This window comes from Erythrolamprus reginae, chromosome 5 (assembly GCF_031021105.1).
Source record: "Erythrolamprus reginae isolate rEryReg1 chromosome 5, rEryReg1.hap1, whole genome shotgun sequence".
Taxonomy (NCBI): domain Eukaryota; kingdom Metazoa; phylum Chordata; class Lepidosauria; order Squamata; family Dipsadidae; genus Erythrolamprus; species Erythrolamprus reginae.
In genome coordinates, this window is record NC_091954.1 from 7437968 (window position 1) to 7464786 (window position 26819).

Below are 26819 nucleotides of genomic sequence, written 5' to 3' on the forward strand. Positions count from 1 at the left end.
TTCATGATATCCCTTCTCTGGATGTCCATAAGTAACGTGAAGATTCGAGCAAGATTCCTGGGCATTTGACTTACTCGTAGGATGCTTGGTGGAACTGAGGTTCCCAATCCCGCCATATTCCCCAATTTTTACAGGATTAGTCTTCCAAGGGAGCTGCCTCCTCATTTGCAAGGGGTTGGTATCATACCTGTTGTTCTGGTCTGCTGGGTGAAGTAACCCAAGGGATTATACGATAGGGTGTCATCACTTATGCTGCCCAACTTCAGTAGCAAATAAATGGAACAAAACATGCACTGTACACCACCTGAATTCCAGAAGGATTTTGTTTCATCTGTTTCCCCCTACGTTTGGTATATTCCATTTTGATCTTGTTTATTGGTTTACGGTGAAGGGGAATTCCTAATCTGTTATTCAGTTTCAGAGCGGGAAGAGAACCATCACTATTTTTTATTTCTAGTAATACCTGTCCCCAGTTTGTTAATTGTCTCGGTAAAATACTAGGATGTTATTGTAATAGAACTGCAGAAAAAACAATTGCTGTCAACCTGCCTTCCATTGACGACCCGTATAGTGCATGAGTCCCCAGAATATCTCCGGGATCGCCTTCTGCCGCACGAATCCCAGCAACCAGTTAGGTCTCACAGAGTTGGCCTTTTCCGGGTCCCGTCAACTAAACAATGTCGTTTGGCGGGACCCAGGAGAAGAGCCTTCTCTGTGGCGGCCCCGACCCTTTGGAACCAACTCCCTCCAGATATCAGAGTTGCCCCCACCCTCCTTGCCTTTCGTAAGCTCCTTAAAACCCACCTCTGTCGTCAGGCATGGGGGAATTGAGACTTTCCCTTCCCCTTAGGCTTATAAAATTTTGCATGGTATGTCTGTATATATGATTGGTTTCTTAAATTGGGGTTTTTAAATTAACTTAAATATTAGATTTGTTTATATTGTCTTCTTATTGTTGTTAGCCGCCCCGAGTCCACGGAGAGGGGTGGCATACAAATCTGATAAATAAATAAAATAAATGAGTCAAAAAGAGGGCGGTGAAAATATTTACTGATCCCTCGCATCCTGGACATAAACGGTTTCAACTCCTACCCTCAAAACGTCACTACAGCACACTGCACACCAAGACAACTAGACACAAGAACAGTTTTTCCCCGAACGCCATCACTCTGCTAAACAAATAATTCCCTCAACACTGTCAAACTTTTTACTAAGTGTGCACTACTATTACTACTAATTTTTTTTCTCATCATTCCTATCACCCATTTCCTCCCACTTAGGACTGTATGACTGTAACTTGTTGGTTGTATCCTTAAGATTTTTATTAATATTGTTTCCTCATTGTTTATTTGACCTCTATGACAATAAGTATTGTACCTCATGATTCTTGACAAATGTATATTTTCTTTTATGTACACTGAGAGCAGATGCACTAAGACAAATTCCTTGTGTGTCCTATCACACTTGGCCAATAAAGAATTCTATTCTATTCTATTCTAATATAAGGAATTTACCCCAAATGTGCTTTTTCAAGAGGCAATTCCCTTTCAAGATGTCTCACATCTCAACCAAGAAACTTGTTCAGCTCTGACTGGGTGGTGGGGAAGGGATTTATATTCCTTGCAGACAGGGATTTATATTTGTTGTGGTTCAGCCTGAGGCAGATCAAAGGCCAGCTGCGTCTCTGCTGGCTTCATGCCCGGAGGAGGCTGACAGCGAAGAGGAGGGGGCTGAGCAGTCGGACGGGGGAGAGTCCAGTCAGGAATGTGACGAGGAAGAACAGCATGGGAGCCCCGGGGTGGGGCTCTCCCCAGCCAGTAGCTTGGTCTTTGGAGTCATTAGGTGACGAGGCACAAGCTGTCATTGACATGCAGATGTTTAGATCAAAGGAAGGATCAATTGAGTAAATATTATCAGCATTGAATAAGGAACACCAGGGCTTGGGTGTGGTCCTCATTAGCAGGGAAGGGTTTATAAGGCAGGCAAGCTCTTGAAGCCATGTGGAGTGTTATCAGTTTGGAGTTCCTGTATCCTGCATTGTTTCTCGGCGTCTCTGTTCCTGGCTTGTGGCCCAGCAGTCTTGAAGACCTGTGGGAGGTGTATGTCTGTTATCTACAGCCTCGTCTTGGCAGCAAGAATCCTATATTGATGCATGGACAATTACCTTCGTGTATATATTTGGAGTTCCAGTGTTTTCCTGCTTTGTAAGGACATTTTCTGTTAGCTTCGTTTTCCTTGAACATTATAAAACTGCATTTGAATCGTACCGGTGTGTCTGGCTTATCTTTTGGGGTTGGTTATAGCTTCCGGAGTGACCCAGACAGAACAATATTCCTTGCAGAAGGGATTTATATCCCTTGCATTCTTTTAGCAAATGACCGGCTGTCTGCAAGGCGTATCAATCCTTCCATTCCCCACCATCCAGCCAGAGCTGAGGAAGCTTCTTGGATGAGAAGTGAAACATCTTTTAAATAAACCCCCCAGAAAGTCCACAACCATGACTTGGATAACTGAGAATCTCCATATGAATAAGGAATGTACATTTTAAAAAATAATAATTAAACCTGGGTGCCAGTGGGCGTCAAGGTACATATCCATAGGCACCTGGAGCCCTTGGGCACTCTTGGGAATTTTGGAACGACACAACACAATAGAACAACAGTTCAGAAACAACTGGCTTGTGCCCGCAGCCATTTTGAAAGGCAGAACATATTCTATCAGAATTTCTAGCTGGCTTCAAGTATTTTAAATTGCTTTCACAGTGATACCTTGTCTTACAAACTTAATTGGTTCCGGGACGAGGTTCTTAAGGTGAAAAGTTTGTAAGACGAAACAATGTTTCCCATAGGAATCAATGGAAAAGCGATTAATGCGTGCAAGCCCAAAATTCACCCCTTTTGCCAGCCGAAGTGCCCATTTTTGCGCTGCTGGGATTTCCCTGAGGCTCCCCTCCATGGGAAACCCCACCTACGGACTTCTGTGTTTTTTCGATGCTGCAGGGGAATCCCAGCAGGGGAATCCCAGCATCGCAAAAACAAGTGCTTCGCTGGCAATGGAAGTCCGGAGGTGGGGTTTCCCATGGAGGGGAGCCTCAGGGGAATCCCAGCAGTGCAAGAACGGGTGCTTCTCTGGCAACGGAAGTCTGGAGGCGGGGCATCCCAGGGGCGGTGGTGGGTTTGTAAGGTGAAAATAGTTTGTAAGAAGAGACAAAAAAATCTTAAACCCCGGGTTTGTATCTTGAAAAGTTTGTATGACGAGGCGTTTGTAAGACGAGGTATCACTGTATTTCTCTCTAGCTGTGTTGATCAGAATTTCCTAGCCATCCTAATCAATACCAGCTGCAAACCCTGGGAAGTCTAATTAAATAAAACAAGTCAATATCGCAACTCGTGCAGTGTTTTCCCCCTAACCACGACAACGCCAAAAATGAAATGTGCAGCCTGGCACCACATATAAGCTCGGCCCTTCCTTCCTTGCATTGTGGCAGTGCAAGCGAGTAGATTTAGAGACAGGGATGAGCTGCAACGTAGGCATTGTTACTTGGGCCGCCTCCCTCTGGCCCCAGATCTAAGTTTTTTACCCCCAAGGACTTGCTCCTCAAAGGCCTTGTTTCCCCTCATTGGGGGGGGGGGGCTCGTTTTGTGCCCATTTGTACACCAGGTAGAAAGAGAGACATGAAATCAAGTTTCCTCGCTAGAAACATTTCGACGGTTTATTTTTTACAGTTTCCTTCTTGATGCAATTTCTGAGCCAGTTGAAATAGCCCTTTGGGGCAAATTAATCATGTACAGTGGTACCTCTACCTAAGAACGCCTCTACTTAAGAACTTTTCTAGATAAGAACCGGGTGTTCAAGATTTTTTTGCCTCTTCTCAAGAACCATTTTCTACTTAAGAATATGTTGTCCCCCGGGGTGGAGCTCTCCCCAGCAAGCAGCCTGGAGTCCTTAGATGAAAATGCACAAGCCATCATCGATCTCAGGCAGAGAAGAGCAGCACAACGAAGGGGACAATTAGCCAGGTATTTCCAGCCCTAAATAGGCAACAGCTGGGTTTGGGTGTGGTGCTCTCTGGAAAGGCTGAAAAGGCAGACCCACCCTTCCTGGCTTGTGGAGTATTATCTTTGGGAGTCCTGGGACCTGGCTGTGATGTTTGGCGTCTCTGATTCTGGCTTGTGGCCTTGAAGGCTGAAACCTTGGGGGGAAAGGCGTGGGTCTTATTCTCTACAGGTGTGTGTGTGCCAGCAAGAAGTCTGCTGTATTGACTGGCCGTCAGGACTCTGCTGTGAAGCCTCATAGCCTGCCTGTTGGGAAGAACAGGTTTTTCTCTGTGTTTATTTTTCAAACTTATAAAGTGCCTTTGCTTTTACCAGCGTGTCTGGCTGTTTTTTCCAGTTGGTGTTGAAGTCTGGGGGCACCCAGACAGAACAGAATCCGAGCCCGGAAAAATTTCCCAGGAAATTTCAGAGCGGCACGAAGGCCCGCACAGTTTCCTGCCATTCACCCTTTAATCCTGGCCAACTCGGGTTTTTCTGGGCTGCCAGAGGAGCCTTTCGGTGGCGCTTAAGGAGGCTTTGGCAGTCCAGAGCGAACAGAGAGTTTACTTTTGCTTCTACTTACAAACAGAGCCGGGGTGGCGCAGGAGGTAGAGTGCTGTACTGCAGGCCACTGAAGCTGTCTTGTAGATCTGAAGGTCAGCGGTTCAAATCTCATCACCGGCTCAAGGTTGACTCAGCCTTCCATCCTTCTGAGGTGGGTAAAATGAGGACCTGGATTGTTGGGGCAATAGCCTAGCTCTGTTACAAAAGTGCTATTGCTAACATGTTGTAAGCCGCCCTGAGTCTAAGGAGAAGGGCGGCATAAAAATTGAATAAATAAATAAATAAACCTTTCTACTTAAGAACCTGGTCATGGAACGAATTAAGTTCTTAAGCGGAGGTACCACTGTATTATTATTTCCTATGGCAATTGGGAAGCTGGCTTCTTGGTTCTAAAGTTGTCTTGTAATAAAGCAATTTTCACACACAGTTACTAAACTGTGATTTATTTGCTTTCACTTCGTCTAACACACAAACCCGTTCTGAGCGGGTTCATGGTTTGAGCAGCAAGGATTCTGTAGCCTGCTGAACCACAGCTTGGGACGTGTCAATGTAGACATCAGAAAAACAAACACAGCTATGGGAAATTCAGTGTCTTAAGTTGAAATCCCCCCTATTTCTTTCAGCCTTGACATTAGAAATAAACAAGGAAGTATAAGTGCCTTCCTTTTAAATAGTTAGACGCCCCCAAACTCAGTAAAGAGATTTCTAGTTCAAAGCTTGCCTCAACCAGGTATGTCAATTCTAACAACTAGCTATTCTCACCTCCCCAGCTCACATTCCTGCACTAAAGGGATAATGCTTAAGCTACCCATTCATTCAAATACACAGCAGCCTCCCCTACAACAGACAAAATCTGGGAAGCTTATGATGAAAGCAAAGAATTGGGAATTCACACCAAGTATTACTCCTATCCTAGCAGAGGACGTCCTATAGAGGGCCACTTTAAAGTGCAATTAAGGCTGAGATTAATTTAAAACACAGCAATGGACCACAAAGACAAAAATCCAGGTAATAGTGAACAGAACTCCAGTCATTGTTCAGTCAGCGAAGCAGTGGAAGTGATGTGCCGGTGCCTGGAGGCTGTTGGGGTCTGGATGGGTGTCAACAGACTCAAGCTCAACCCGGATAAGACGGAGTGGCTGTGGGTTTTGCCTCCCAAGGACAACTCCATCTGTCCATCCATCACCCTGGGGGGGGGGAGTCACTAACCCCCTCAGAGAGGGTTCGCAACTTGGGCGTCCTCCTCGATCCACAGCTCACATTAGAGAAACATCTTTCAGCTGTGGCGAGGGGGGCGTTTGCCCAGGTTCGCCTGGTGCACCAGTTGCGGCCCTATTTGGACCGGGAGTCACTGCTCACAGTCACTCATGCCCTCATCACCTCAAGGCTTGACTACTGTAATGCTCTCTACATGGGGCTACCTTTGAAAAGTGTTCGGAAACTTCAGATCGTGCAGAATGCAGCTGCGAGAGCAATCATGGGCTTTCCTAAATTTGCCCATGTCACACCAACACTCCGCAGTCTGCATTGGTTGCCGATCAGTTTCCGGTCACAATTCAAAGTGTTGGTTATGACCTATAAAGCCCTTCATGGCACTGGACCAGAATATCTCCGGGACCGCCTTCTGCCGCATGAATCCCAGCGACCAGTTAGGTCCCACAGAGTTGGCCTTCTCCGGGTCCCGTCAACTAAACAATGTCATTTGGCGGGATCCAGGGGAAGAGCCTTCTCTGTGGCGGCCCCGACCCTTTGGAACCAACTCCCCCCAGATATCAGAGTTGCCCCCACCCTCCTAGCCTTTCGTAAGCTCCTTAAAACCCACCTCTGTCGTCAGGCATGGGGGAATTGACATGTTCCTTCTCCTAGGCTTATAAAATTTATGCATGGTACGCTAGTGTGTATGATTGGTTTTAATTTGTGGTGTTTTTTTTAAAGTAATTTAAATATTGGATTTGTCGTACATTGTACAATATTGCTATTGCTGTGAGCTGCCCCGAGTCTGCGGAGAGGGGCGGCATACAAATCTGATTAAACTTAAACATTGACTGGAGAAGTCGAAAGAAGCAGCTCAGTGACCTAATTCGGTTTGCTCCTGGTTTCAACCCTGGTTAATAAAAAGTTGGAGATAAACTCACATATAATTAAATGAGTGCAGCTGCCCACAATTAGAGGGGAAATTAGTCACTAAGGTTTGAAAGACCTGCTCACTTCTGGCCAAGGTAAGTCATTCATACCCACGATCAATTCAAGGATGGGGTTTATAATTCTGCAGCTGTGGGTTAATTTAATGGCTAATCAGTTCTGCCTTTGGCACAAATTCACTGCTTAAGAATCAATCTTGGCTTCATGGCTTATATCCGGTTGGGAAATCTCACAGACCAAGCTAGATAAGGCATGTGAGCCTCTAGGTCAGACATCTTTAAACTTGGCAACTTTAAGACTTGTGGACTTCAACTCCCAGAATTCTCCAACCAGCATAGCTGGCTGGAGAATTCTGGGAGTTGAAGTCCAAAAGTTGCCAAGTTTGGGCACCTCTGCTCTAGGCACTACACACAAATAAAGTTACTATCTTTATTTTAAAGATAGTAACTTCAGCAGAATGAACTTACCACCGCTGGTTGTGTCCATGAACTCTGTGGAATGCCTGTGCACACCTATTTATTTATTTATTCATTTGTCCAATACACAAATAAATAGGAAGAAAAATAGACATGTAGTAATATATATAAGGGTAAAGTGAACCTAGAGGAGAGGATATATATGAAAGAAAGAAAATATATATGATAAGTGAGAGAAAGGAAAGACAATTGGACAGGGGATGAAAGGCACACCAGTGCACTTATGTACGCCCCTTACTGGCCTCTTAGGAACCTGGAGAGGTCAATCATGGAGTCTAAGGGAGAAATGTTGGGGGTTAGGGGTTGACACTATTGAGTCCGGTAATGAGTTCCACGCTTCAATAACTCCATTGTTGAAATCATATTTGTTGAAATCATATCAACTGGTGCACCAGTTGCGGTCCTATTTGGACCGGGACTCACTGCTCACAGTCACTCATGCCCTCATCACCTCGAGGTTCGACTACTGTAACGCTCTCTACATGGGGCTACCTCTGAAAAGTGTTCGGAAACTTCAGATCGTGCAGAATGCAGCTGCGAGAGCAGTCATGGGCTTCCCTAGGTATGCCCATGTCACACCAACACTCCGCAGTCTGCATTGGTTGCCGATCAATTTCCGGTCACAATTCAAAGTGTTGGTTATGACCTATAAAGCCCTTCATGGCATCGGACCAGATTATCTCCGGGACTGCCTTCTGCTGCATGAATCCCAGCGACCGATTAGGTCCCACAGAGTTGGCCTTCTCCGGGTCCCGTCGACTAAACAATGTCGGTTGGCAGGCCCCAGGGGAAGAGCCTTCTCTGTGGCGGCCCCGACTCTCTGGAACCAGCTCCCTCCAGAGATTAGAACTGCCCCCACCCTCCTTGCCTTTCGCAAACTCCTTAAAACCCACCTTTGTCGTTAGGCATGGGGGAACTGAGATATCTCCCCCAGGCCTATATAATTTATGTATGGTATGTTTGTAGGTATGTCTGCTTAAAAATGGGGGGTTTTAACTGTTTTAAATTTTAAATTGTAAATTATTAGATTTGTCAGGAACTGTTTTTATTGTGTTGTGAGCCGCCCCGAGTCTACGGAGAGGGGCGGCATACAAATCTAAATAATAATAATAATAATAATAATAATAATAATAATAATAATAATAATAATAATAATAATAATAATTTTTTACAGTCAAGTTTGGAGCGGTTCGTATTAAGTTTGAATCTGTTGCGTAATTTAACCTTTGACAGCCTACAGTTGCATTGTCAAACAGTGCCCAGTTACCTCGAAGGAGTCACCAGAGTGGATCTGAACCACTTAAGCAAACTGCACTTATTACCAGAAATACCTGAAAAGCTTAAGTGTGCTGAGAATAACAGGCAGAGCTTTACAAGAAAAACTGACAAAGGGTGGGGAGGAGGTTTCAGCTTTTACATATTTCAATAATTTAACATATCCGGAGGCAGGAGCATGTGTGTGTATTTGTTTATTCATAATTCTGAATTGCCTTGGGATACCAAAAGTCATTCTAATTTAAGGTGATTTTAACAAAATTGCTGGCCTCGCTGTTCGGAACATCCATTGATCCGTTTTGTTACTTCAATGGGCTACCATGTGTTAAAAGAAACATGACATGCACACATGTGTACAGGTTTCATAAAGTCTATTTCATTATTTGTGGGTACCGCATCCAACAGTTAAATACATTTAAATAATGTATTATGTAGTTACACCACTAGTGCAGAATTGAGAACTAGATAGAGAACCAATTTAACTAAAACCAGTTAACAAGGAACTGCCTAAATATTCTTAATACAGCTCTTGTTCTAGGGCATCCCAATAAGGAGGGAAAAAACCCCTCTGCGTCATACTGGAATTACATTTTTTTAAGGCCATATTCTTCCGCTATCCCATTTTCTGCAGCAGTTTCCTTCACGCCTTTAAGCCTCCAGTTCCAGGCCAAGACCAAGTTTGTGTCCACCGGCATTGATGTTCTTCCCATCAACCAGGGCAGACAGCGTGAGCTTTACACCTGCGGAGAAAACACAATTAAAAGCAGGTTCCATCACGTCTAACTTTCCCTTAGCAGATGCCCAAACCTGTCAATCGACTCCTCCCCTTCACCCTTCTCGCCTTCCCCTTTTTGGCTTGAATCCCATGTATCAGCTTGGAAGTTCCTTTCATTCATTCAAGGAGCATCCCGAGAGAGAGAAACAAAACTTAGTATCGCTTTGAGGGCCCAGGGGAAGAGCCTTCTCTGTAGCGGCCCCGGCCCTCTAGAACAGGAGTCCCCAAACTTTTTACACAGGGGGCCAGTTCACTGTCCTCAGACTGTTGGAGGGCCGGACTATAAAAAAACCTCTATGAATAAATCCCTATGCACACTGCACATACCTTATTTAAAGTTAAAAACAAAATGGGAACAAATACAATATTTAAAATAAAGAAAAAGTAATAAGTAATTAAGTAATTAATAATTAAGTAATAAAGTAATTTATACTTCTTTATTAACAAGTAAATTTAAACTTAAATCAACAAACTCCATTTCTCCTCCCTTCCTTCCCTCCCTCCTTCCTCTCCACTTCTCTCTTCCCTCTTCCTTTTCTCTCATTTCATTTTCCTCTCCCTCGTTCTTTTCCTCCATCATTTTCTCATTTTTCTCTTTCTCTCTCTCTCTCTCCATCTCTCCCTCTTCCTTTCTCTCTCTCCCTATCTCTCCCTTCTCTCTTTCTCTCACTCACTCTCTTTCTAACTCTCCCTCTTTGTATCTCTCACACTTTCTCTCCCCCTCTCTCTATTTCTCCCTTTCTCTCTCTCCCCCTTTCTATCTCTCCTCTTCATTTCTCTCTCCCTCTCTATTTCTCCCTCTTATTATATTGATTGGTAAAATCTCACGTGCTGCTGTGGGCCAGTTAAAAGACCTCAGCAGGCCGCATCCAGCCCGCGGGCCATAGTTTGGGTACCGCTGCTCTAGAACCAACTCCCCCCAGAGATTAGAATTGCCCCCACCCTCCTTGCCTTTCGTAAGCTACTTAAAACCCATCTCTGCCGTCAGGCATGGGGGAATTGAGATCCTCTTTCCCCCTAGGCCTTTACAATTCTATGCATGGTATGTCTGTATGTATGTTTGGTTTTTATATTAATGGGTTTTTAATCGTTTTTAGTATCAGATTACTATTGTACACTGTTTTATTGTTGCTGTCAGCCGCCCTGAGTCTCCGGAGAGGGGCAGCATACCAATCCAATAAATAAAAGAATTGTTTGAAAGAATGCCAGCTCTTCAGTTATTTCTTAGATATATTTTACTATGAGTACCTCCTCTATAACCTTCATCATGTATTTTATTATGTGTATCATAGATATATACCCACTAAAACCCTCATTGTGTATTGGACAAAATAAAAAAATAAATAAAATAAAATAAAAAAATATTCTCTTGCCAATATGTTTATTTACTAAGCCCTACATGCCACTGAGGACCCTGTCAGATTACTCAAAAGATTCAAAAGACTTACTCAAAAGACCTCAATTCATTGAAGGAGGTATCCAGGACTGTGAAACCAAAATATTTAGGAGATTCAAGTGCTGCCTTGAATAAACGAAACAACCCAAAAGGGGAAGGGGGGGGGAGGAAGGTCTCCCCAAAAATGCTGAAAAATGAAATGGGCTCTTTACAGTTTTACACATTTCTGAGCATAAATTGGAGCACTTCAAATTCTAAATGCTTCATGAATCCTTTATTAGAAATGTAAGAATTTGGGGAGACTCTGAAGCAATGGCATTTCTTGACCTCTAGGAGGGGGATGAGCTGTATAGGAATTGGGAATATGAAATATAAATTCTTGAAAAGGCAGAGAGACAGGAATATTTGCAGTATTTTCCTTTGTTTTCTTTCACAGACTTAAATACTCTTGCCAATACAGTGATCCCTCGAGTTTCGCGATCTCAATCTTCGCGAAACGCTATATCGCGATTTTTTAAAAAAAATTAATTTAAAAAAAAACCACTTCCGTGTTTGGCTTCAGGACTCAGCTGGGAAGCGGCGCGGCTGTTTTAAAAGGTCGCAGCCGGCCTGGGGGGCCCCAACCTGGGTCTTCCGGGCCGCCCACGCAAAGGGGAAACCCCGGCTCCTCGCTGATGCCCGCCGCTCGCCTGCCCGCCAGCAAGAGGGGGAAGACCCAGGGAAGGTTCCTTCGGCCGCCCAGCAGCTGATCTGCTCGGTAGCGCAGCAGCAGCAAGGAGCCAAATCGGGGTTTCCCCTTTGCGTGGCCAGCGGGGAACGCAAACTCCACCATCTACGCATGCGCGGCCATAGAAAAAAAAGGGCGCGCATGCGCAGATGGTGTTTTTACTTCCGCAACCCTACATCGCGAAAAATCGATTATCGCGAGGGGTCTTGGAACGGAACCCTCGCGATAATAGAGGGATCACTGTATTTACCGCATTTTTAGTGCTCTGGAGCCTGGCAGGAAACAGATCCTTCCTCCTCTCATTCAAGAGGAAACAAGGTGTGTTAGAAGAACTTTGTCTTCTAAAAAAAAGCAAGATTCTATAACAAGAACTTGGCAACTTTAAGACTTGTGGACTTCAGTTCCCAGGGCTGGAGAATTCTGGGAGTTGAAGTCCACAAGTCTTAATGTTGCCAAATTTGAGGACTTGTGCTCTAACAGAAGGAGGGCATTCCTGTCTTTGTAGCTGTGGGTTCTTCTGCAGGGCACCTGCACAGAAATATAATGAACTAGAGCTGTAAATAATTTTCCTGCTGAGATTCCTAGAAATCATCTCAGATAGCCAAAGCTGGATAGCCTTCTCTGTGGCGGCCCCGGCCCTCTGGAACCAACTCCCCCCAGAGATTAAAACTGCCCTCACCCTCCTTGCCTTTCGTAAACAACTTAAAACCCACCTCTGCCGCCAGGCATGGGGGAATTGAGATCCTCTTTCCCCCTTGGCCTTTACAATTCTATGCATGGTATGTCTGTATGTATGTATGTTTGGTTTTCATATTAATGGATTTTTAATCATTTCTAATACCAAATTACTATTGTACACTGTTTTATTGTCGCTGTTAGCCGCCCCGAGTCTCCGGAGAGGGGCGGCATACAAATCCAATAAATAGATAGATAGATAGATAGATAGATAGATAGATAGATAGATAGATAGATAGATAGATAGATAGATAGATAAATATTACAGCCATTTTAACTCTTTTAGCTGTAAACATTTAAGGACATATAGAATAGAAAGCAAAAAGGCCCTGGAAGGAAAAAAAATACCCCCTCTGCTGTGTCTTCGCACAATAATTGCCCACTTTCTGGTAATAAGCAGCATGTCTTTGCAAATACCAGGGGACCCCTTCAAGCAGATGGTTGAAGCCTATGTATAAGTTAGCAGCTATTTCACCTCAATATTGGTTAACATCTACACGTTAGTTTGTCAGAGCTTCTCAAACACAGAAATTAAAACTGTCATAGTGCAGTCTTACGTTAACAAATATTTACCTGGCCTCAGGGACTGGGTGTAGCCGACTCCAATTAGACTAGCGTTGTTCACTTTTGCCTGCAAAGCAGATGACAAGTTTACATCCTTCTTTCCATTCTACTCATATTTAAAGTAGCCTACAGAATCCAGCGCAAAGATTGTGGTTTGCCATATTTGCAAGGCACATATAGAACTTCACCCATATTTGCTTGTCTTGGATATACATGAATGAAGACCTGGATATAAATAGTTTAGTTTCAGATCAATCCAGATTATATTATAACAACATTGGTTGGTGTTCAAGTGGCTCAATGTTTGAGATATAAATATATCTAACTTTGAGCCACTTGAATACCAACCAGTGTTGTTATAATATAATCTGGATTGATCTGAAACTATTCTAGGATTTATATTCTTAGATTCCCATTCATTTCTATGGGTATCTTTGTCCTTGTTAGCAGGAAAGTACACATACCTCATGGTGTTTTATCCAAAGGACAATTCCTATCGGGTTGAAGCATGATTCTTCCCCTATTTATAGTATTCATAAGTCACCAATGACTCTCTTGAAAGTCCTCAAGTAGGCTGACCAGTAAGCAGCAAACACCCAAACTTTCCAGGATAGAATTCCCAGGATGGAAATTTCTGCTTTTCCTATGACACATTCTTATCCTGTGGTTATGGGAATGGTTTCATAGTTTCCCAAAGCGAAATTTCCAAACAGAGGAAGTAGTTTGTGGTATTTAGCTGGGCAAATTATTCCATCTCCCAAACTCTTGTTTTACACAGTTAGTAGTCCGCTCTGAATGAATCTAAAAACTAGCCATAGTTTTTATAAAGCCTTAGAAACAAATTTAAGCAACAAACACACCTCTCCTGCAACATATACCTGCAAAAAGAAAACTGAACCAAGCACAAAATACTAGCAGAAGGTTCCACTTCAACACACACCAAAACTTTTCTCCTTACTCTACATTTCCTTAAGTTGCTAATGGCAGAAGGGTGTGGTTTGTGTTTGCTATTTGATTTAATAGCACACAATAAAAAAGCCAATTACACAACAGCTCTTTGAAACAATGCGGATCAAACACTATTTATCCCAAGAAAAATTCAGGGGATTTTGTTCTAAATTCAGGAATAAAGTCTCCAACTTTGACTATATGTAGCCCACACTAATGAAACAAGACAGCCAAACTCTACAGTGTATAAAGCAACCTTGAAATTCATCCCAACACCTGAACTGCAGAAGGAAATAATAAATCCCAGACCCTCTCCTGATCAAAACCTCCTGGCCACAATCTTAGTTATGGTTTAACTGTCTGCCTCTTCTTTTGGACTTCAAGTCATAGGAAGAAAGCAGCTATAACGGACACCCAAAAAGACCAATGTTCTTGTTTCTCCATAAAGGGAATGGAGAATTATGTTAGCTTTGTCTTCATTGTTCAACAGATGGTTGAACAGAACATACCCAAGGAAAAGCCTGCAAATTTCTACAAGCCTGGCTAACTAAGCTGAATATGGTCCCCTAATTTCAGAGAAGAGAAAGCCGAGATCCTGGTTTGGAAATAGTTACAAGCTGCAGTTTTAAAATGCTTCCTACAGTCAGGATAAGCAGCCATAGGTTTTTGATGGTTAATCATGGCTGCCCCAAAATGCCTAACTCCTATATAAAACAGGAGAAAATTACTAGCACAGTTCAAAATGGAGACACAGACATTTAAAAGAGCCCCTTTTCTATTGCTTGAATAGAAAAGTGTAACATGGTTTCTTGCGTTGAATTTACAATGGCAATCAGGTATATTTAATTCAAAGGATAATGGCATACCAAATGTGAGTTCACATGTCAGGAAATCTCAATTTAATGCTGCATAATACCTGATACTTAACCATTAATTTAATCAGACATCAACAGACACATAGAGATAAACCATATATACACACCATTCAAAAAAGCTAACAACAAAGAAACCAAAACACATCCTTTTCCAGAAGCCTACAACAGCAAGTAGGGATTTATGCCAGTACATCAAGCAGAAAATGCTACAATCAAGTATTTTCACCCTCATCAACATAGAAACATAGAAACATAGAAGTCTGACGGCAGAAAAAGACCTCATGGTCTATCTAGTCTGCCCTTATACTATTTTCTGTATTTTATCTTAGGATGGATATATGTTTATCCCAGGCATGTTTAAATTCAGTTACTGTGGATTTATCTACCACGTCTGCTGGAAGTTTGCTCCAAGGATCTACTACTCTTTCAGTAAAATAATATTTTCTCATGTTGCTTTTGATCTTTCCCCCAACTAACTTCAGATTGTGTCCCCTTGTTCTTGTGTTCACTTTCCTATTAAAAACACTTCCCTCCTGGACCTTATTTAACCCTTTAATATATTTAAATGTTTCGATCATGTCCCCCCTTTTCCTTCTGTCCTCCAGACTATACAGATTGAGTTCATTAAGTCTTTCCTGATACGTTTTATGCTTAAGACCTTCCACATCAACACTGACAGGGTGCAAGCGATCGGTGGGCTACAAGCCGGAACGCTAAATTGCGCTCGCCGCCGCGGCTCGTAAGTTCCTGCAGGATCAGTGCAATTTTGCTGCTGTACCTGGGGAGATAGCAAAATCACACACCGAAGCCGCAGGTAAAACCTCGCAGAAACACAGATACAATTTTGCTACCTCCACAAGTGCAACAGCAAAATCGCGTTGGTCCCGCAAGAACTTACAAACCGCACAATTTAGCGTTCCGGCTCGTAGCCCACCACTGGTACAAGCTATTGTATATGAACAAGGAACGAACCCCACACTCACTAACCCTGAAGCTAGCTACTATAGCAGTGATGGCAAACCTATGGCATGCATGCCACAGGTGGCAGAGGAAGCCATATCGGAGGGCACATGAGGCATTGTCCTATGTCAGCTCCAGCGTACATGCGCACATGCCACCTGATTTTCGGCCTTGGGGAAGGCTGTTTCACCCTCCGGAGGCTTCAGGGAAGCTTCTCTGAAGCCCCGGAGTGTAAAAAAAACCACCCAACGGGCAATTCGAAAAACCAGATTTCCAGTTTCCCCGTTGTGCTGTTTTTTGCACTCCAGAGCCTTCTGGGAAGTTTCATGAAGCCCTGGCGTGCGAAAAACAGGCCAATGGGGCAAACCGAAAGTCTGTTTTTCCAAACTTCCGGTTTGCCCGTTTTTTCACCATCCAAGGCTAAAGTGAGGCCTTGTGCAACTCCCCCCCAGAGATTAGAACTGCCCCCACCCTCCTTGCCTTTCGTAAACTCCTCAAAACCCACCTTTACCGCCAGGCATGGGGGAACTGAGATATCTCCCCCGGGCCTGTACAATTTATGTATGGTATGTTTGTGCGTATGTTTGCTTAATAATGGGGTTTTAAAAATATTTTAAATTGTAAATTATTAGATTTGTTATGAACTGTTTTATTCTGTTATTTTAGATAAATTCATGCATTTCCACATGACAATCATTACTCGACAGGTTCACAGCAGAGATAAGAGAATAAGGAACTTTTGTTTTACAAAATAATCCCAAAATCACCCAGAGCAGACGGATGATCCCCAACATCAATAATGCAGAGCCAAGCCCACAGGAAAAGCCACAATTGTTTGTAAGGTTTCCAGACACTAAATCTATATGATTCAGTTCTAGGCCTTTTATAACTTTGTATTCGAGTGTCTAAAACTTACAAAGTTGGGTATATTACACAAAATCAAGCACAAACCCTGGATGAGAAAGGTGCACTGGCTGTTTCACATCAGACTGGAATCTTTTTAGTGTGAATTAAAGAGGAATCGGTAAAAAAGAGCATTTGTAAGTCAGGGTTGAAATGAGGAATTCCTTTAAAGGGGAATTTAGCACTGGGGTTGCAATTTCTTAGCAGTTTCTTAGTAGTTCCTAATTGACCAAGCCATTCGGTCAAAATAAGGACAAGTGACAAAAGACCAAGGACCACACAGGGTCGTACATAAGTGCACTGGTGTGCCTTTCGTCCCCTGTCCAATTGTCTTTCCTTTCTCTCACTTATCATATATATTTTCTTCCTTTCATATATTCTCTCCTCTAAGTTCACTTTACCCTTATATATATATTACTACATGTCTATTTTTCTTCCTATGTATTTGTGTATTGGACAAATGAATAAATAAATAAATAAATAAATAATAAATAGACTAGGAAAGAGCCGGGGTGGCGCAGCAGGTAGAGTGCTGTACTGCAGGCTACTGAAGCTGACTGTAGATCTGTAGGTCAGCAGTTCAAATCTCATCACCAGCTCAAGTTTGACTCAGCCTTCCATCCTTCCGAAGTGGGTAAAATGAGGACCCAGATTGTGGGGGCAATAGCCTAGCTCTGTTTAAAAAGTGCTATTGCTAACATGTTGTAAGCCGCCCTGAGTCTAAGGAGAAGGGCGGCATAAAAATCGAATAAATAGATAAATAAACAGATTTAGTTTACTTACGGAAATGGATGCAGTAGGATCCAGCTGATATTTTGCTGCAATTCCAAAACGAGTGCTATTCGTGCCAGATACCCAGTTAAGATTTATGGCAGTTTCAATGTTCTCGCTGACCTTCTGGTAAATGGAGCCACCAAATTCTGACCCATCATTGCTGAAAAATATTTGAGCCACAAAAAACAGATACGATAAAAAACAAAACAAAATCCAAATGAAAGAGTTCCTGTAAATTTCCCATTTGCATTCATTTCCCCCACTAAAACATGCCACCTTTGAGAAGAAAATAATAACTGACAAAATCTTTCCTAAACAATTTATAAAAACTGGCTACCTTTGAAAAGTGTTCGGAAACTTCAGATCGTGCAGAATGCAGCTGCGAGAGCAATCATGGGCTTCTCTAAATATGCCCATGTTACACCAACACTCCGCAGTCTGCATTGGTCGCCGATTAGTTTCCGGTCACAATTCAAAGCCCTTCATGGCATCGGACCAGATTATCTCAGGGACCGCCTTCTGCTGCACGAATCCCAGCGACCAGTTAGGTCCCACAGAGTGAGTCTTCTCCGGGTCCCGTCAACTAAACAATGTGGTTTGGCGGGGCCCAGGGGAAGAGCCTTCTCTGTGGCGGCCCCGGCCCTTTGGAACCAACTCCCCCTGGAGATTAGAACTGCCCTCACCCTCCTCGCCTTTCATAAGCTCCTTAAAACCCACCTCTGCCGTCAGGCATGGGGGAACTGAGATACTCTTTCCCCCTAGGCCTTTACAATTTATGCATGGTATGTTTGTTTGTAGGTATGATTGGTTTTAAAATAAGGGTTTTTTAGTTGTTGTAGTATTGGACTTATATGCTGTTTTTATTATTGTTGTTAGCCGCCCCAAGTCTACGGAGAGGGGCGGCATACAAATCCAATAAATAGATAGATAGATAGATAGATAGATAGATAGATAGATAGATAGATAGATAGATAGATAGATAGATAGATAGATAGATAAATAAAATATTAGTGCAGTAATGCTAGTTTCCTAGAAAGTCTATACAGATATCTGTCAAATATAGATCTGCCAGGTTTTGCCAAAAAAATTGACAGCAGTAAAATAACTGTGCAAACAAATAAAAACAGGATGGGATAGAAGTACTTTCTGTAGTCTACACATATGTAAAACAGCAGGAAATATATGCAAAGAAACAGCTCTGCAAACATTCATTCTCATGATTATGTCAAACCCATAGACTTGCCCAAATATGTACGAATACATAAAAAATGCATGGGAGTAAATCCCAAAGACACATAGACACTCGAAATTAAATATAACAATATTTTCCTGGTGCATAAGATTATGAACTCAACCTGTTAGTTTTTTTTTTAGATTAAAAAATACCCTTTTTGGTTAAAAAAAAACAACTCTTTTCTAGAGGAGCCCTTCGCTCTATCAAAGTAACTTAAATTGCTGTGTCCGTATTAACCCAAATATAAAAGCTTTAACTGTTCAGGGATTTCTATGCAGTTTATAAATATATCCATCAAATGAACAAACCTATAAAATTGGGCCAGAGCAACTTAAAAATATGAAGAATTCTAGCATCATAAAAACATGTTGCAATATGCCGATACTTACTTCTTTTAGGCCCTGACACTCTTAAAAACAGAATATCCATTTTAAGTTTATTTCATTATTTCTTTACTATGACATGGAAAACTGCAGCTTGCTACTTAATAGAGTGAAAGCTCCAAGTGCAATTTATTCTCCAATTTCTTTAAAACGTGTGCGATTTCTCTTTTTAAAAAAATCCAGCAGTGGTCCACAACAAGGCTTCAGTTTGAGATAAAAACTAAAGATTCCTTATAAAAACAAAACCAGACAACCCTGCTTTATTTAGCTCTGACTGACAGCCAGCTTCTCTGTGTTTCTGGCTAATGCATGAGAACAGAGCATGTGACTTAATTCATTTAACTTACTAACTGTAACGTTGATCACCCTTTCTAATAATTACCGTAAGTATTCTTCAATTAATCTCCATGCACTATAGAAATATTCAAGTATATCGGCTCCAGCAAAATGACCTTACTTCGTCAAGAGAGAGGTTTAATTTTCTGGCTCTCTTTGTATTAAGGCAAACTTTTTTTGAGCCACGGCACATTTTTCACATTTACAAAACCATGGGGCACATTGAGGGGAGGGGGGCGGCTAAAAAAAGTTTGGACAAAAAAATTCTCTCTTCCTTTCGCTCTATTTCTCTCTCCCTTTTTCTCTCCCTCTTTTTTTCTCTCACCATCCCTTTCTTTCTCTCTTCCTTCTTTCCTCTTTTTTGCTCTCTCTCTCCCTCCCTACCTCCCTCTATGTCTTTCTCTCTCCCACCTTCCCTCCCTCTCTCCTTTCTCTCTTGCTCTCTCTTGCTTTCTTTCTCTCTTGTTCTCTTTCTCTCTCTCTTGCTTTCTTTCTCTCTCTCTTGTTTTCTTTCTTTCTCTCTCTCTTTCTCTCTTGTTTTCTTTCTCTCTCTGAGCTTCGTGGCACACCTGACCATGTCTCGCAGCACACTAGTGCGCCACGGCACACTGGTTGAAAAACACTGTGTTAAGGTATTAATATTTAAGAGTGACCAGCTGTAAAGCTGATGCAATGAAGATGAAACAGCATTGTATTGTGGGTTCTAGACTATGAAGGGGTCCACAATGGTTTTTACCACTTTAAGAGGTGTTTATATAAAGCAGTCAAGAGAGGGTGCATTCTGTCTCCTTGTGACTGGTATCCACTGCTGTGTTCTCCCTGTAGGGAGGAAGAAGACTGCTTGCTTGTCAGGTATTTGACTATCAGCTATATTTCTGTATTATGTCTTGTATCTAAACCACTGTTAAATGTCTAGGGCAGTGTTTTTCAACCAGTGTGCCGCGAGACATGGTCAGGTGTGCCACGAAGCTCAGAGAGAGAAAGAAAACAAGAGAGAAAGAAAGAGAGAGAGAGAAAGAAAACAAGAGAGAGAGAAAGAAAGCAAGAAAGAGAGAAAGAAAGCAAGAGAAAGAGAGAGAAAAAGAAAGCAAGAGAGAGAAAAAGAAAACGAGAGAAAGCTAGAGAAAGAAAGAAAGAAAGAGAACGAGAGAAAGAAAGCAAGAGAGAGAGCAAGAGAGAGAGAGAAAGAAAGAGAGAGGGAGGGATGGTGGGAGAGAGAAAGACATAGAGGGAGGGAGGAAGGGAGAAAGAGAGCAAAAGAGAGAGGAAGGAAGGAAGAGAGAAAGAAAGAGGGATGGAGAGAAAGAAAAAAGAAGAAGGGAGAGAAAGAGGGAAGGAGAGAGAAATAGAGCGAAAGGAAGGAAGAGAGAGAATGTTTTTTTTGTCCAAACTTTTTTTACCACCACCCCCACCCCAACTCAATGTGCCCCAGGGTTTTGGTAAATGTAAAAAATGTGCCATGGCTCAAAAAAGGTTGAAAATCACTGGTCTAGGGCTCTGAGTGCTGTGTTTGTCTTCTGGGTAGCCATGCTGGAAATGCTCTGGCACTTTGTGAACAGCAATATTGAAACTTACACATTGGTATGCAATTGGAAATCTCCCGTCTTGTAACCCACAGAGAAGTTATTTCTTGTCAACTTGGATTTGGCACTATCGAAAGTCATCTGGTAACCAGCGAGCCAGCCCTCATAACCCAAGACAACGGAACCATGGATGGCGGGTCCGGCAAAATCGAAGTCAACGTCGCAACCAAGGTTTATGCATTCGCGCTTATAAGCGGATTTGATTTTGCCACTTTTCTTTCTGCAAAGACAAAATTCTACCGTAAGATTTATTTTTTTCTGGCTGGTGTACAAAATCCACCTGTTATCTTTAGCAGGGAAACAAGAAAAAGATCAGATCTTCCGAGTTATGGACAAATAAAGCAGAACTGCCATCAAAAAAAAAGGTTAGTTGGGGGGAAAGAATCAGAAGCAATGTGAGAAAATATTATTTTACTGAAAGAGTCGTAGATGCTTGGAACAAACTTCCAGCAGACGTGGTTGGTAAATCCACAGTAACTGAATTTAAACATGCCCGGGATAAACATAGATCCATCGTAAGATAAAATACAGGCAATAATATAAGGGCAGAATGGATGAATCATGAGGTCTTTTTCTGCCGTCAATTTTGTACGTTTCTATGTTCTAAAAAAGCAATGGCATCAATGTCCTTAAGGGCACATTTCTCCCTAAGAAGGAGAAAAAAATGTTTATTCAATGCCAGAACCTTGCTATGTCTACAGGAAATAAATTAAAACTGAAGAGAGTTCCATCCAGTTGTCACAACCAATTGAGCAAGCTGGATCAACCAAGTGATTCTGCGAGCAAACCTACATGAAAATAGCACATCATTTATGTAATATAAAAATAAATATGCACCACTATTTCTCTCCATAATCCAGGCAGTACTAAAAACAAAACAAAAAAAATGTGAATATAAGAAGTGATCCTACACATCGACCCAACATTTTTCTTTTCAGGCAAGAAAAATGTACCACTACATGTTATACCTACTCCTAGAGAAAGGAAACGATATTTCAAATGGATGCAGATACAGTGATACCTTGTCTTACAAACTTAATTGGTTCTGGGATGAGGTTCTTAAGGTGAAAAGTTTGTAAGACGAAACAATGTTTCCCATAGGAATCAATGGAAAAGCGATTAATGCATGCAAGCCCAAAATTCACCCCTTTTGCCAGCTGAAGCGCCTGTTTTTGCGCTGATGGGATTCTCCTGATGCTCCCCTCCATGGGAAACCCCACCTCCGGACTTCTGTGTTTTTGCGATGCTGCAGGGGAATCCCACCATCGCAAAAACGAGCGCTTTGCTGGCAACGGAAGTCCGGAAGTGGGGTTTCCCAGCGAAGGGAGCATCAGTGAAATCGCAGCATCGCAAAAACACTGAAGTCCTCGAAACCCCACCTCCAGACCTCTGTGTTTTTGCGATGCTGCGATTTCACTGAGGCTCCCCTCACTGGGAAACCCCACCTCCGGACTTTCGTTGCCAGCGAAGCGCCCATTTTTGCCCTACTGGGATTCCCCTGCAGTATCACAAAAACGTGGAAGTCCAGAGGTGGGGTTTCCCATGGAGGGGATCCTCAGGGGAATCCCAACAGCGCAAAAACGGGTGCTTCGCTGGCAACGGAAGTCCGGAGGCGGGGCATCCCAATGGTGGCGGTGGGTTTGTAAGGTGAAAATAGTTTGAAAGAAGAGGCAAAAAAACCTTAAACCCCGGGTTTGTATCTCGAAAAGTTTGTATGACGAGGCATTTGTAAGACGAGGTATCACTGTACTACATGTTATTCTAGAGAAAGGAAACGATATTTCAATTGGATGTAGATATTTTCAGGAGTTAACCATGTCAGTTACGCATGATCGATAAGGCATCACTGTCTTGGATCAACTAGTTTCTGACATAAATTCTGTTTCCACCTCAGAAAGCAGGCACTAAGCCAAACAGCCATATGTTGCATGAGCATGATTGTAACACTGTCATAAAAAAACGAGCCGCTAACATTCTTTTTAAATCTTCCGTGTTAATCCTTTTCTCACGTTGGAGGCCTATCTGGAATGTGTCAAGACAGCGTAAACAGGGAACACTCACCCAGTGTTTGGCGAGAAAGTTGTATCAAATGTTAACTTCAAACCTTTGGCAATCTAGTTTAGGAGAGAAAAAAAAAAGTTAGCTAGGAACTATCTGCATTTTCTCTGTCGTTTCTCCTTAAAGCCCTTCCTGGCATCAGACCAGAATATCTCCGAGACCGCCTTCTGCCGCACGAATCCCAGCGACCGATTAGGTCCCACAAAGTGGGCCTTCTCCGGGTCCCGTCAACTAAACAATGTCGGTTGGCGGGCCCCAGGAGAAGAGCCTTCTCTGTGGCAGCCCCGACTCTCTGGAACCAACTCCCCCCAGAGATTAGAACTGCCCCACCCTCCTTGCCTTTCGTAAACTCCTCAAAACCCACCTTTGCCGTCAGGCATGGGGGAACTGAGATATCTCCCCCGGGCCTATACAGTTTATGTATGGTATGTTTGTACGTAGGTCTGCTTAATAATGGGGTTTTTAAAATATTTTAAATTGTAAATTATTAGATTTGTTATGAACTGTTTTATTCTGTTGTGAGCCGCCCCGAGTCTACGGAGAGGGGTGGCATACAAATCTGATAGATAGATTAGATAGATAGATTAGATAGATTAGATAGATAGATAGATAGATAGATAGATAGATAGATAGATAGATAGATAAGATAGATAGATAGAGAGATAGATAGATAGAGAGATAGAGAGATATAGATAAGATAGATAGATAGATAGAGATAGATATAGTGAGATAGAGAGATAGAGATAGATAGATAGAGAGAGAGAGAGAGAGAGAGAGAGAGAGAGAGAGAGAGAGAGAGAGAGAGAGAGAGAGAGAGAAAGAATAAATCTTTACACACAAGTTACCTGGTCTTCAATTGCCATTTCTGTTCCCAGAGTATTGTCTGTGTTCCATTTTTCTGTGAAAGTCACGCCGTATTCAGCCCACTTATATTTGGTCTCCAAGCTTCCATTCACTTTCCCTGTATCTGTGTTTGATGAGCCCGATGTTGCGAATTCCTAGCAAAGCAAGGCACACAAAGGAAAAAGGCATATTTTACCAATAGTTTGATTCAACTCCATTTTATTTCAGCATCTTTAATTATAATTTAGTAACCAATTTGGAAGAATCTGGTACTCTATACTCATTTTTGTTAAAAGGTCACCTGTGCGTGCTTTATAAAAACCTCAAATACTCCTATCAAATGCAGGACAGAAAATAGGATGCGACCAAGGAGTCATGACTCTAACCCGGAGTTTGGCAGTCCAAGAATGAGCTAAGTAAAATTCTCAGGATTATTACCTCCGTGCTATTATTTTAAACTGCTAATCTCTGTTGCGGTTAGCTCTGGCCCAGCTCCTGCCCCAAGGACTGTGGATATGGGGGAGACATCCACATGCTGCAGGCCTGTTTTGCCCCGGTGGAATCCGCTGATGAAGGCTCTTCTGACCAAGAAGACATGAGTGACAGGGAGGAGGAGAGTGTGGCAGACAGCTCAGAAGGAGATCAATTATCTAGCTCCTCCTTGGATTCAGAACAAGAGTTAATGATACAGCCACACATGCGGAGAGCGATGCATAGGCAACAACAACTGAGAGATTATTATAAAAAAAAATGAGGCCACCTGTGGTTGGGTGGGGCTGTGGTCATTAGTGAGGCTGCTATAAATAGCAGCCTGTGGGTTTGCCCATTGTGGAGGATTATCTGATCCTTGTGTTTCGTGACTGCTTTACTGACTTTGACCTTTTGTGTGCTGATTTTTTCCCCGCTTTGAAACTAAACCAGAGCAAAGTGTGTTTCACTTTGTGAAAGAAGAAGGACTGTGAATTGCCTCACAGCTGCAAGCTAAGTATCACAGAACTGATAAGGGACTTGTACAAATTACCAGTTTGTTTGGAGACCAGTGCTCTTTGCTATACCAAAAGAGGGCTTGGTTTAAGTGAATTTTCCATTATAAAGAACATTGTTTTGAATTTTCAAACGTGTCTGTGTCTGAAATTTGTACCTGTGAATTTTTGGGAGGAGTCTACCAGAGAGCCCGACAGAACAATCTCTGGTTCATGCTTGAAATAAAATCTAATGTATTTTCCCTTACTTTTTAGAACAATGGTAATTTCTGCTCTGTATATGTAATACAACGAGATTTATTCCTTCCAATAGAACTAAGGAAAAATATTAGAAGTTTCTGAAGATATAGGCAACATGCAGGCTTAAAGCTTGTCCCAGCTTTTTCTTATAAATAGCATTACTGTACCCTGAGTAGTCATTGTACAGAAGCACAATTACATGGGCCCCAGGTTAAGATTCATAACAGTAAAAACCAGTAACGATAAACATCCTGGCTTAAATTAAGATTCTCTCCCAACCATGAATTGGGAAATAAGAAAAAACATTCCATAATCTATTACTGGATTGCTCTCACGGCAATCCAATTTGTGCTAATAATGATGCAGCTCATTCTCCAGATTTGTGGATGTTATTTCAAATTATGACTAGCTTTAATTTGCCCCATTAGGGCACCATTAACTAAGGTTAGGGAAAGAATGAGATGAGGTCCACAAACGAGGAAAATAAATGAAAACCCAGAGCATACTTTCTGACATGACAGCGCAGATCAAGCCTGCTATCGCACGAATCCCAGCGACCGATAAGATCCCACAGAGTTGGCCTTCTCCGGGTCCCGTCAACTAAACAATGTTGTTTGGTGGGCCCCACGGGGAGAGCCTTCTCTGTGGCGGCCCCAGTCCTCTGGAGCCAACTCCCCCCCTTGGAGATTAGAACTGCCCCCACCCTCCCTGTCTTTCGTAAACTACTCAAGACTCATTTATGCCATCAGGCATGGGGGAGTTGAGATACTCCTTCCCCCTAGGCCATTACAAGTTATGCATGGTATGTTTGTGTGTATGTTTGGTTTTATTATAAGGGGTTTTAGTTGTTTTATTAATTGGATTTCTACATGCTGTTTTTATCATTGTCGTTAGCCGCCCCGTGTCTGCGGAGAGGGGTGGCATACAAATCCAATAAATAAATAAATAAATTAAACAAATCTTTCTCTTTCACTTCCACCAATCTGGATCCATCTCAAATCTTTCCCTTTCACTTCCATCTATCTGGACTGTTCATTCTAAAGCAAAATTGGGAGGGGGGCGGACAACAGAATACCCCGGGGAACCAATGCTAGTCCCTCTTATTCCTAGAGGATTCTTGAAAGCTACTTCTGCCTAGGGTTCAAGTATCCCCTTTTCAGGATAAAAGATACATCCAATTACAGCCTAGCCATTATTACTTTCTATTATACTTAAATACGTACCACTCCGCTTGTGGATTTAGTTTTCACATCCAATTTCACCAGGCCAAAACCTTCACAAAATAAAACTGGAGTTAATACAGCAATCTTTCAAATAATTAATACCATAGCCCAGTACTAACCTTAGAAATTTCAAAATAGTCCTTGGTTCACTATTGCCATTGTAATGAAGCTCTGCCTTCACAGAACTGTTCACAGAAGCACAAACACACATTCTAACCAATAAAAAGAAGATTTAAGATATCCTATTTTTTTTTCAACTCCAAAACTCCTTCCAATGTAGCTAAGGGAATAAGCAGTTAACTGGTATTTCTTTCTGAGCTGGCAAACACATCTAGAGTTTTAAGAGTTTTTAGGGGTAGTGATTTCTGACAGTCTCAAAATGGGTGAACAGTGCAGTCGGGCGGTAGGGAAAGCAAGTAGGATACTTGGCTGCATAGCTAGAGGTATAACAAGCAGGAAGAGGGAGATTGTGATCCCGCTATATAGAGTGCTGGTGAGACCACGTTTGGAAGACTGTGTTCAGTTCTGGAGACCTCACCTACAAAAAGATATTGACAAAATTGAACGGGTCCAAAGACGGGCTACAAGAATGGTGGAAGGTCTTAAGCATAAAACGTATCAGGAAAGACTTCATGAACTCAATCTGTATAGTCTGGAGGACAGAAGGAAAAAGGGGGACATGATCGAAACATTTAAATATGTTAAAGGGTTAAATAAGGTTCAGAAGGGAAGTGTTTTTAATAGGAAAGTGAGCACAAGAACAAGGGGACACAATCTGAAGTTAGTTG

General features: G+C 42.4%; 1 protein-coding gene across 6 annotated transcripts in view; it reads right to left on the reverse strand.

The window, feature by feature from the left end:
* Nucleotides 1-8668: 8668 nt before the first annotated feature.
* The window catches only part of VDAC2 (voltage dependent anion channel 2), a 35082-nt gene continuing 16931 nt past the window's right edge, over nucleotides 8669-26819 (reverse strand). For all 6 annotated transcript variants that reach the window (XM_070752016.1, XM_070752014.1, XM_070752017.1 and 3 more), the window contains 7 exons: nucleotides 26032-26081; nucleotides 23588-23740; nucleotides 22746-22798; nucleotides 20677-20904; nucleotides 17158-17308; nucleotides 12698-12755; nucleotides 8669-9231 (listed from right to left, as the gene is read on the reverse strand). In XM_070752016.1, the coding sequence (XP_070608117.1) occupies nucleotides 9140-9231; nucleotides 12698-12755; nucleotides 17158-17308; nucleotides 20677-20904; nucleotides 22746-22798; nucleotides 23588-23740; nucleotides 26032-26081 (785 nt within the window). In that variant the 3' untranslated portion in view covers nucleotides 8669-9139. The remainder of the gene's footprint in view (nucleotides 9232-12697; nucleotides 12756-17157; nucleotides 17309-20676; nucleotides 20905-22745; nucleotides 22799-23587; nucleotides 23741-26031; nucleotides 26082-26819) is intronic.